Source organism: Musca domestica, unplaced genomic scaffold, assembly GCF_030504385.1.
Source record: "Musca domestica strain aabys unplaced genomic scaffold, Musca_domestica.polishedcontigs.V.1.1 22, whole genome shotgun sequence".
Taxonomy (NCBI): Eukaryota; Metazoa; Arthropoda; class Insecta; order Diptera; family Muscidae; genus Musca; species Musca domestica.
Window position 1 is genome coordinate 9,790,422 of NW_026712262.1, and position 12,061 is coordinate 9,802,482.

The window sequence follows — 12,061 nt, forward strand, 5'->3', positions numbered from 1 at the left end:
AGGAAAATGTTTGTTTGTTTGTAATTTATGGACTCGAAAACCGCTGAACAGATTTTCTCAAAAATTTCTATGTATACTACAACATCGCCTGAAAGTAACATGGGCTATATAAATGTTTGAAATTCCACTTGGAACTGGATATATAGCATCAGAATCGGAGGTACCTCCAAAAGAATATTTTGTATATGCACATATCTATTGATCGACTACAGATACAGTCTCCAAATTTTTGGTACGTGGTACTATTGAAATAGGTTCAAATTTGGATATAGCTCCCATATATATTTTCGGCCGATTTCAAGCATTTGATATACCAAACACGATATGTATCTCCACTTTTAATGAAATTTGGAATGAGTAACGGAATTGGAATGTTTGAAAGACTCAAACATGTGTGTGGAAATGGGATTGGTGTTTCACACGCTTATCTAAATATTATTTAGTTTTTAGTTTACTTATGCTAAGTACTTACATTCTTATCAACAGAATTTACTCTTCAGTTTAGTGATAATTTTGTATTGAACTATTTACGTACGACTATCTTTAATAGTTTTTGTAAATTATAATCTACCCAACGCTGTGTTTGCCTGCTGCATAAGATAACGAGCATGTAATAAAGATTTTATGACCCCCACAAGAGATATGCAGGCAAGACAATGTACGCAAGATGAGTCGCGTTGGTCTGTCACCAATTCATATGTATTCTTGAATAGAAAGTAAGGGTTGCTAGATAGTGTGTAAGGTTAAGAATTATTTTGTAAGCTAGCACTTAAGATGGAATTATGAAAAAATAAATTCGGTGTCGAATCAAGCATCATACGAGCATTTTCATTCTCCTCTCAAATATTTGGTCCATCGAGCGCTCACTTTAGCGAAAGTCAAGGAACTAGCAAACATCTAAAATCGAATCAACAACAATCAAAAACTATTTAACATTAGGAACAAACAACTTTAACAACATCAAGTGTGGTAACAGCAGTTAAACAACTCACCAACCACAATATAACAATCTACAAAACTCAACAACAACATTGATCAACAATCGCAAACAAAAAAAAAAAAAACAAATCTACAAAAAAAAAAAAAATTAAACATCGATCAACTACAACAACATTTTTAAAAGGACTTATCAAAATGCCTAGTTGCCAAGAAATGTACTCTCAACAATACGCCATCTTCAAAGTGTTAGATGCTATGTTGCAGACGGCGCGAGGTAGGAAATATCGCAGTAATACCATATTTCTATGATAAAGCTGGTCGAAACCAAAAAAGACAAGTTATATTTAACAAAACTGCTTGAGAGACTGGAAGTCCAGATGAACAGACTGCTCGACATTCGATCAGAAATGGCGAGAGAAGGTGCCGGAAATGATTTTACGGAAGATCAGTGGGAGCAGTCCGGAGAAGATTTCAACAAAGCTCAGATGCAAATAACAGAATGGTTGACATCTTTAGAAGCGGCAGAAAGAAAATCCGTAATGGTCGAAAAAATAAAAATTCCAGAGTTTAGTGGACGTCGTGAAGATTGGAACTCGTTTTATGAATTATTTCGCACATTAGTGCACGAAGATAAAAATGCCTCAGATCAAGAGAAGCTGTTTCGTCTACGGTCAGCTTTTAAGGGGGATGCACTGCAGATTATTCGAAACATGCCGTTAACCAGTTCAGCATATGAAGGGGCTTTGGAAGCATTACGTAAAAGGTACGACAATAAAAGGAGTCTGTATGGTCAGTGACCATACTTTTGGTCGCTACTGTGCGTTTGAATTTTAAATTTTTCGGCTAGCGGTACACAATATGTACATTGGTGCATATTAACAAATACATGCATACGTGCTGCCGCTAGCCAAGCACTTTCCAATAAATCCTGGAATATTCAACAGCTCTGGCAGCCCAAAGCCAGAATATTCCCGGACAGTTCGTCAAACATCTTGAGAGCGACAACATACAAATCGAGTGCCCCGTGAATCGACAAGTGCCCGCGAAAATCATCAAATCGAATCGTGAAGCAAACTAGTTAAAAATTAAATTTAAAATTACATTACACAGCATTACATTATAAAGAACAACATTAACATTGTACAAACACCAAAAAAATTGAATTACAACATTGTACACAATTAACAGAAAACAAATTCTAAATTAAACAAATTAAGTTATAACAAACAAAATTATACATTAAACGAATCAAACATTTGTACATACACACAAACAACAAAGATTTGAATTACAATAAAACAACACATGAAATACAATTACAAATTAAATATCTAATAAATTATACAAAAAAAAAGGAAAAAAGGTCAAAGGTAAAGTTAAAAACATTTGGTCCTTGACGAGCCAGATTGTGTTTTTTAATAAATAAATTAAAAAAAGTGCAAGTGAAGTGAAATTAAAATACAATATAAAAATTTCATAATAAGTGAACTGACTCATAAGTGAACGGTACTCATAAGTGAACAATAAAAATTGAACAACAAAAAGAAACCAAAGCAAACAGTGAGTGAACAATAAATCAAAAAATGAAAATACATTCAACAAAAGTGTTATAACAAAAAACAAAGTGAAAAAAAAAAAAAAAAAAGAACAAAAAATAAGTGTTTCAACAAAACAGTAGACCCTGGCAAAACACACACACATGCATACGAATACAGAACAGTGATCAGTGGAAAGCAATAGTGATAAAGCAACAATATACGAATGAGAGACCAGTGGAAAAATTAAAAAGAAAAAAAAAAGTAAACCACAGTGGGTCCAAACAGAAAAAAATATATAAAATTTATTAATTTTATAATTAAAAAATAATAATAATAAAAAAAATAGTGAATAATAAATTTATTATATCCACAGAAAAATAACAAGCAGCAAGCAAAACGACAATTAAAAAGACACAACGGTTCGGGTATAACAAACAAAAACCAACAAAACAACCCAGACTCAACAGAAGGAAGAACAAGAACCGAGGGGTAACACAACACATTCCCAACTTTACAAAGAGAGGCAAAGTGAGTACGAATGACAGTTTTTTGTGCTTTTGAGCGTGGAATCGAGAAAGGATTGCAGTGTGCGGCTAAATTTGACACCGACACTGTGCCTTTAGATGATAGAAACGCTGTTTTCCACATATAATTTGACACCCATTGACACAATTGACCCAAACTCAGTGTTATTTGGGATCTTGGACTGATGTTGACCCTTTATTTAGACCTGGGGAATACACAAATACGTCCTTATTTACACATACACACAAACATCTAGATTTCTCTCAAAAAATAGTTGGAAATTGTGGAAAATAGTTTCCAAATTATGGAAACTAACCCGTAAATTGTTAAATTGAGAACATTTTATGGAAAATTTGGAATTTCTCTCCGTCGTTTTGTGGAAAGCTGGAAAGTTAAGACTCTCTTTTGAAACTTATTTGTCTGTCCGTTTACAGTGGAACCTTTGGCAAATCAACACACCCTTATTAAATATAAAATTTTGGGGCCATTTTGAAAAAAAAAAAACTTATTTATTTACATGTTTTGGAAAAATCAATGCTTGTTTTTGGAAACTTGCCCTCTCGTTTTGTGGAATAATCCATTTACATTTAACTTGCGATCTTTGGAAACCAATTTTGGCGCAAATTATGGCGTCATAATGGCGGTACAACAACTTAGAAAAATTATCAGACATTTTGCTAAATATTTTACATACCAAAAACAACACGAAATCTACGTGGAATATTATGGCGCAATTTTTTGGCGTCATAATTTACCAATACAAATAACCTTGCTATCGTACATATTTTGTGTGGAAATTTTCTTTTGAAAAATTGCTGGTTACCCCCTGACACATACATACATCCACAAGAAATATTTTGCATCAACACAGACACATCGGAATATCACTAAATAATTATAAACGCCATTTTGAGAAAAAGTTATTTTGGGAATTCTTGGAAATAAGACCTGTCTTTTAAACATACAAGAAGTTATCATAAACTTCTTTTGGCGGAAAAGCACCAACATTTTTAAGGTTAACTAACCTTAAAAATTGCAAAGTCAAATTTTTTAATCTTACATATGAACATAATTACTTATGAGGCTGTGAATACATCGTCTTATCTTTTCTGGTATTTTTTCTCAAAATTTTTGGAAAAAAAATCCATATCACTTTTAAATCATACATTTCATCTTGGGGTACATAGAAAAATTTCTGGAGAGACACTTTTACATTTATGCGTATTTTTTTTTTGGATTTTCGACAAAATTATCTACTTTTTGGAATTTTGATTGAATGAACAAATTTGAAAACTTAAGATGCGATTTCTGACTCAACAGTTTTTACGAATAAGTCATTTTTGTCGAAGTCTCAAAAAAATATATTTTTTAAACAATTTTTTAAATATTTTTGGAAACGTTTTGGAATTTTTATTCTGGTGAACGGCTGGCACTTGACCCAAAAAATATTTGCTGATTCTCTATAATATTCTAAAAAATCGGTGCTGCGATAATCTAATCTGCGACCCACAATATTTCTTTTTATGAAAGAAAGAATATATCTAAAATTTTAAACAATTTGGAAACTTATTTGCCGCATAAATTACTAAATATATCACAATTCTGTGGAATTACAATTTTTGAAGAAACTTGGAAGAAGAAATTGTAAAAAAAATTATTTATCCAAATCTAGCGTTTATAGAGTATTTGTTGACCCAGACAATATTCAAAAGTTTTTTTATATTTGGATAATGGATAGAAGATTGCAAGACTCTACCATCGTGGAAAGCTTTTAACAATTTTTTGACCCACAAATTCAAAACGCTTGAATCAGTAGGGAACATAAAACCAAACTTGTCAAAACCAAATCAGCAGACTCAGAGCAGAAACGATTATACAAAGAAAATGAGATTTACAAGCAGTTTTCAAGCGAATATTAACCAGAAAGCCCAAAATTACAAGGGTAAAAATGCAAACATTCAGCAGCGATCCCAGACTCAGTACCAAAATACGTGCCAAATTTGCAAATCTAATCATTTCATACGAGATTGTCCACAATTTATCGCTAAAAACGTAAATGACCGGATTCATGTGGTCAAAATGGCACACCTGTGCTACAATTGTTTATCGTCTAACCATGGCGTGAAAGATTGCAAAAGTCGTTTTGGATGCAGAACATGTAATTTGAAGCACCATACTATGTTACATAAGGGAACTACAGCACAAGAGGAAGCACGCCCTAGCACCAGTGCTGCCGCTCTAACAACACTAATACAGTCCACATCAAATCAAGAAAACGCGAATATAACAACTTTGACACTACAGGATGACGGTAAAGTTAATCCTCGTCCAGGAGACACCCTACTTTTTACAGCCATGGTTCAAATCGAAGCGAATGGTCATTATTACGACGCACGAGCTATAATCGACTCTGGATCACAATCTACCTTTGTTACTGAGAAATTAAAGAATCGTTTAAGGGATGGACATAGGCCCACTCATCTTTACAGTTGGAACACCTATGAAATCGATTGGTACCTTATTAGCTCAAAAAACTGTGTTTGGATGGATAATTGGCGGACCCTTACAGGATGAATCACAAAAGAAGAGACAAATATCACTTTGCAATACTACATCGATGGAAAAAATATTAACACGTTTTTGGGAAGTGGAAGAGACCCCAAAACAGGTTTTGAGATCAGATGAAGACGTATTATGTGAACAAAATTACTTGAAAACTACCAAAAGGAATTCGGAAGGGCGATATATTGTGACCCTCCCATTCAAAAAATGCGAAGAAATTGGAGAATCAAGAAATATTGCTTTAGCCCAATTTTATAGAATGGAAAGAAAGCTTATGAAAAGTCCGGAGATAAAGGAATTATACGATAGCACGATCCTTGAATATCTAGAACTCGGGCATATGAGAAAAATATCTTCAAATGACATAAACAAGACTCCAAACTATTATCTGCCACACCACGCAGTCATAAGACCTGAAAAGATTACATCAAAATTACGAGTTGTTTTCAATGCATCAAGTCCAACGTCAAACAAGCGAAGTCTCAATGACAACCTATATGCAGGTCCGGTTTTACAGCAAGATATTGTATTACAAGTACTAAAGTGGAGATTTTTCAGACACGTTTATAATGCTGACGTTACAAAGATGTACAGGCAAATTTTATTGGACCCTAGTCAAACAAAGTTTCAACGAATATTATTCAGAAAATCTTCGTCTGACCCTATACAAGATTATGAATTGTTAACGGTAACATTTGGGGTTAATTGTGCACCTTTCCTGGCTCTTCGAACTCTCATTCAATTAGCTGAAGACATAAAAGACACTTATCCACTAGCATCGAAAGTAATTTTGGAAAACCTTTATGTTGATGACGTCTTAGCGGGAGGTCATTCGATCGAAGAGACCATAAAATATCGCAAGGAATTAGCAGCTGCTATGGAATCCGCTGGATTTGAGCTAATGAAGTGGACTGCTAATGATCCAAAATTAATAAATGACCTGCCCAAAGAAAAGCTTAGCCCAGTGAATTCTCTGGATATTTCCGATGACGCCTCGACAAAAACACTTGGAATACGTTGGAACATTGCTGGAGACTTTTTCAATTTCACTCCACCCTCAATGGACATTAGAAGAGCTTATACAAAAAGGGAAGTTCTCTCAACAATTGCTAAATTATTCGACCCATGTGGGTGGCTTGCTCCCGTTGTAGTAACCGCCAAACTAGTTATGCAACAAATTTGGCTTGATAAGATAAACTGGGATGACACTCTGAAAACAATGACACTTCTGAACTGGCAAAACTTTGTTAAACATAGCGCAGATATTAAGCATTTAAAAGTCCCAAGGTGGATAAATTACTCCAAAAATAGTGTTGTAGAAATTCATGGATTCTGCGATGCCTCGGAAAAAGCATATGCAGCAGCATTATATATCCGACTACAGAATGAAGACAACGAAATCAAAACGTCATTGCTTACTGCAAAAACAAGAGTTGCTCCAATCAAAAAAATTTCACTTCCCAGATTAGAACTTTGTGGAGCCGTCCTATTGGCGAAGTTAGCATCAACAATATTGAACAATCTCCAGATATCAAACTTTTCGGTTCATTACTGGACAGACTCAACAATCGTGCTGGCTTGGTTGAAAAAACCACCTTGCCATTGGTCAGCCTTTGTGGGAAATCGTACATCTGATATCTTAGAAAATAGTGGAGCCGAACAATGGAATCACGTAGACTCTGAGGATAACCCCGCAGACATTGCCAGTCGCGGATGCCCACCCAGCGAACTTATAAACAACACACTCTGGTGGCATGGACCGCAATGGCTCAAAATTCCTAAAGTTCGATGGCCAGCACATAAAATTCCCGATGATACAAACTTAGAAGCAAAAACACTAAAAGCACTGACTCTATTCGAAGAAGAAAGTGACCCTCTAAAAAATTACTCATCTTTGACAAGGGTTTACAGATCATATGCATATGCGTTAAGATTTTGGAAAAACACTGGAATAAAAAGACGAAATCTTAGAACCTCTTCAATGGAACTCACCGCTGAAGAAATTCAGGATGGTAAACGTGCTTGCATAATTCATACCCAGAAATTCTTTTACGCAGCCGACTATGAATCACTTGGAAGGAAAGTTCGAATATCGTCTTCTAGTTCATTACTGACACTCAATCCTTTTTTGGACTCAAAAGGGATCATGAGATCTAATGGCCGATTAGTACAATCGCCTGCGCTAACTTACAATGAACGGCATCCAATAATACTCCCACATGGAGCAATATTAAGCAAACTATTAGTAGATTTTGCTCACAAGATCACATTGCACGGCGGTAATCAGTTGGTGACCAGATTATTAAGGTCCGAGTTCTGGATATTCGGACTAAAATCGTTGGTTAAACAAACAATACATAATTGCAAAATATGCTTAATTTACAAGAAACGCACACAGAATCAAATAATGGCATCACTACCTCCTGAACGAACTCTCTTGGCAAGACCCTTTATGAATACAGGCGTAGATTTTGCGGGACCCTTCAATATTAAAAGTTATTCTGGCAGAGCCTGCTTCATTACGAGAGGTTATGTCTGTTTGTTTGTTTGCTTCGCTACCAAAGCCATTCATTTGGAACCCACAAGTGACTTGTCGACATATGCCTTTCTTGCCGCTTTTTCTAGATTTATTAGCCGACGGGGCTGTCCGTCGTGTATCTACTCCGATAACGGGACCAATTTTGTGGGAGCAGTTGATCTGTTAAAGCGGGATCGACTAGCCTTCATGAAAAATATACAAAATAGTACAGTTCAAAACAATTTTCATCAAAATATTAGTTGGAAATTTATCCCGCCTGGCGCTCCGCACATGGGTGGCTTGTGGGAGGCCGGGGTTAAATCCTTTAAAAATCATTTAAGAAAAAGCATGCCAAAAATGAACTTTACTTTCGAAGAATTCACTACAATTTTAACCCGCATAGAGGCATGTCTTAACTCTAGACCCTTGAGTCCAGCTAGCGAAGATCCTAACGATTACGCGCCTTTAACCCCAGGTCATTTCTTAATCGGTACCGCGATTTTAGCTCCGCCCGAACCCGACGTTTCTGATCAAGATATTAGTCTGGTTAATAGATGGAAAAGGTTAAAAATAATCTCCCAATATTTGTGTAATCGATGGAAGGTTGAATATTTACATGAGCTTCATCGACGTACGAAATGGAAATATCAAAAGGATAACCTTAAAGAAGGTGACTTAGTTGTGATTAAAGACGAACGTTTGGCACCAAATGAGTGGAAACTCGGGAGAATTATCAAGACCCATCAGGGAACAGATCAAAATGTTAGAGTAGTAGACATAAAAACTGCTGGTGGCAACATCAGCCGACCCATAACGAAGGTTGTCAAGTTATTTTCCGACTAATTAGTCGGACCCCTCCTTTCAAAAGAATTAGTACTCCTTCTTCTCTTTTTCACAGATGGCAGCATATTTACCAGTCCAGAATTGGAGAGACGAAGAGAGCCCAAGACGCCCTGAAAGGAGAGAATCCCGTCGCTTAATTTCAGAAAGAAGCCCGCAACGCCCCGACCGCAACCCACATCCACCAGAAGCCCACCCAGCCCGCGAACCAGCACCAGTACCCAATAGAAGCAACCCAGCCCGACACTTCGAACGCCGCCCGAGTCCTGATCGCAGTCACCGTAGCCGTTCTGAAAATAGACCAGCCCCCAGAGCTAGAGGAGCACGGCCAGGCCATTGGCAATACTCCTGCGGACTGTGTCAGCAGGACCATGCTCTGAGCTCGTGCCAGCGGTTTAAAGACCAAACTCCGTATCAGAGATACGAAACCACTGAGCGGCGGGGATACTGTCGAAACTGTCTGGCACGATCGCATTTGGCCCCCGATTGTCCATGCATTACGGGTTGCCGACGATGCGATTATCGACACCACACCATGCTACATGGGGCGCCACAGCTCGAGGATACCCTACAGCCCGCTCAAATAAACGAGCCGCCTTTTTCGTGGGATCTCGTCTTTGTACCCACTGTCATGCTGCGAGTTACCACCGAAGATATAGACACCCACTATACGATACGGGCGTTGCTGAGTAAGTCAGCTGTAATGTCCCGCATAGGGTACTCTACCTTCCAACGGATGGGTCTGAGGTCATTTTTATACCAAGATCGTCGTTTTACGACCTTCAAAATAATGAGCCGGCGATCTAATTCAACATGGGCGCTGAAGGTCAATGCTCTTGTGACAGATGAGCTGCCGAGACGAATTTATTCAGACCCCATACTAGATGACCCAACCTCATATTTTACAGAGCAAGCACTTGCGGACCCAGACCCTAGAAGCAATGTACCCATAGACTTGGAATTAGGCGCAGACACGTATTCTGCCATAAGAAAAGATGGATGTACCGCGGCTGGAGTGGGTGATGTTCAGGCGTACAACACTAACATGGGATATGTCTTCGCTGGACCAATTAGGAACATGCCATCGATGTGAAAAGACGCATATTAGCACGGAGTCATGGGGGCGGAGAATGTATGGTCAGTGACCATACTTTTGGTCGCTACTGTGCGTTTGAATTTTAAATTTTTCGGCTAGCGGTACACAATATGTACATTGGTGCATATTAACAAATACATGCATACGTGCTGCCGCTAGCCAAGCACTTTCCAATAAATCCTGGAATATTCAACAGCTCTGGCAGCCCAAAGCCAGAATATTCCCGGACAGTTCGTCAAACATCTTGAGAGCGACAACATACAAATCGAGTGCCCCGTGAATCGACAAGTGCCCGCGAAAATCATCAAATCGAATCGTGAAGCAAACTAGTTAAAAATTAAATTTAAAATTACATTACACAGCATTACATTATAAAGAACAACATTAACATTGTACAAACACCAAAAAAATTGAATTACAACATTGTACACAATTAACAGAAAACAAATTCTAAATTAAACAAATTAAGTTACAACAAACAAAATTATACATTAAACGAATCAAACATTTGTACATACACACAAACAACAAAGATTTGAATTACAATAAAACAACACATGAAATACAATTACAAATTAAATATCTAATAAATTATACAAAAAAAAGGAAAAAAGGTCAAAGGTAAAGTTAAAAACAGAGTCTATTCACACATTATGTGGACAGCCTATTAGATGTGCCAAGAATTAATGGATCATCAGTGCACAGTATCAAGAAGTTATTGGATACAGCTATAGAGAGCATTGAGGGAATCAAATCCATGAATTTGAAACTAGGAGATGCATACCCAATTCTGGCACACATAATAGTGCGCAAATTGGATAAAGAGAGTCTGTTACAATATGAACAGACAATACAAAAGTCTACGGAAATTCAAGATATCAACGACGTTCTAAAATTCTTGAAGCAAAGATATCAAACTTTGAATTCAGTTTGGTCTATAGAAGATGGAGATAAGCAGAGATTCAAGCGACAATACGGTTTTGAAGTGACAGCAACAAACAGCGAAGAAAATCAACAACAAGAATTTCCAGAAATTGTCACGAGACTAAGAAATGATACGCCGATTGATCACAAACACAAGCTGACTTCATTAAATCCCTTTTTAGACGAGAATGGCGTGTTGGAGGTCGATTACAGTTAGCTTCGCTAGCGTATAATCATAAACATCCTATAATACTCAATAAATCAGAGCTGAGTGATCTAATTATTAAGGGCGCACATGTGAAAACGCTCCATGGTGGAAATCGGATAGTGGAACATTTGCTAAAAAGAAAATTTTGGATTATTGGATTGAAAAACAACTTAAATCGGCTGAATCGGGGTTGCGTCAAATGTATACGATATAAACGAGAAAATCAATGCCAGCTAATGGGAATGTTACCAGAATATAGAGTTAATGTATCAGTACCGTTTACACATTGTGGTGTGGACTATGCAGGACCAATATACATGAAGTGTTCAAATGGCAGAGGTCAGAAAACATATAAAGGATACATTGCGGTATTTATATGCATGACAACAAAGGCAATTCAATTGGAACCGGTTAGCAGTTTGACGTCAGAAGCATTTCTGGCAGCCCTAAAGCGCTTGTTTGCCAGAAGAGGTAAAAGTAGTCATATATATTCTGACAACGGCACAAACTTTGTTGGAACAGTTAAACATTTGGATAGGGATTTAAAGGCCGCCATGAAGGAGAATAACGCCCTACCACCTATATTAGCGACAAAAGGAGTGCAGTGGCATTTTATTCCCCCGGCAAGTCCCCACTTCGGAGGAATATGGGAAGCGGCGGTTAAATCAATGAAATATCATTTACGAAGAGTTATTGGTTATATCAGATCGAAGCCGTGTTAAATTTGAGGCCGCTTTATAACACGGATGATAATGCTGGCGAGGTGGGAGTCCTCACACCTGGACATTTTCTAATCGGAATTCCCTTGATAAGCTATCCAGAAACGAGCAACGAACACAAGTTTACAGCCCTAGATCGTTGGAAGCAAGTGCAGAAAATGAAAAATTGTTTTTGGAAGCAATGGAAATCAA

At 37.2% G+C, this 12,061-nt stretch overlaps 2 protein-coding genes across 2 annotated transcripts; both read left to right on the forward strand.

Annotated features, from left to right (window-relative positions):
- The first annotated feature begins 1,346 nt into the window (after positions 1-1,346).
- On the forward strand, positions 1,347-2,017 carry LOC131802674 (uncharacterized). The gene is made up of 2 exons (XM_059123075.1): positions 1,347-1,728; positions 1,884-2,017. The coding sequence occupies exons 1-2, from the start codon at positions 1,347-1,349 to the stop codon at positions 2,015-2,017; spliced, it is 516 nt and encodes a 171-aa protein (XP_058979058.1).
- An 849-nt stretch (positions 2,018-2,866) lies between these two features.
- Positions 2,867-10,546, forward strand: LOC131802635 (uncharacterized). The gene is made up of 2 exons (XM_059123010.1): positions 2,867-3,005; positions 8,981-10,546. The coding sequence occupies exon 2, from the start codon at positions 8,981-8,983 to the stop codon at positions 10,013-10,015; it is 1,035 nt and encodes a 344-aa protein (XP_058978993.1). The 5' UTR covers positions 2,867-3,005; the 3' UTR covers positions 10,016-10,546.
- The last annotated feature ends 1,515 nt before the right edge of the window (positions 10,547-12,061 follow it).

Bases quoted from the DNA above. Each gene is read 5' to 3' on its own strand.
- LOC131802674 (XM_059123075.1), top strand. From the start codon at position 1,347: ATGGCGAGAGAAGGTGCCGGAAATGATTTTACGGAAGATCAGTGGGAG. The intron at 1,729-1,883 runs GTCAGTGACCAT...AATATTCAACAG, and splicing joins CAATAAAAGGAGTCTGTATG to CTCTGGCAGCCCAAAGCCAG.
- LOC131802635 (XM_059123010.1), top strand. From the start codon at position 8,981: ATGGCAGCATATTTACCAGTCCAGAATTGGAGAGACGAAGAGAGCCCA.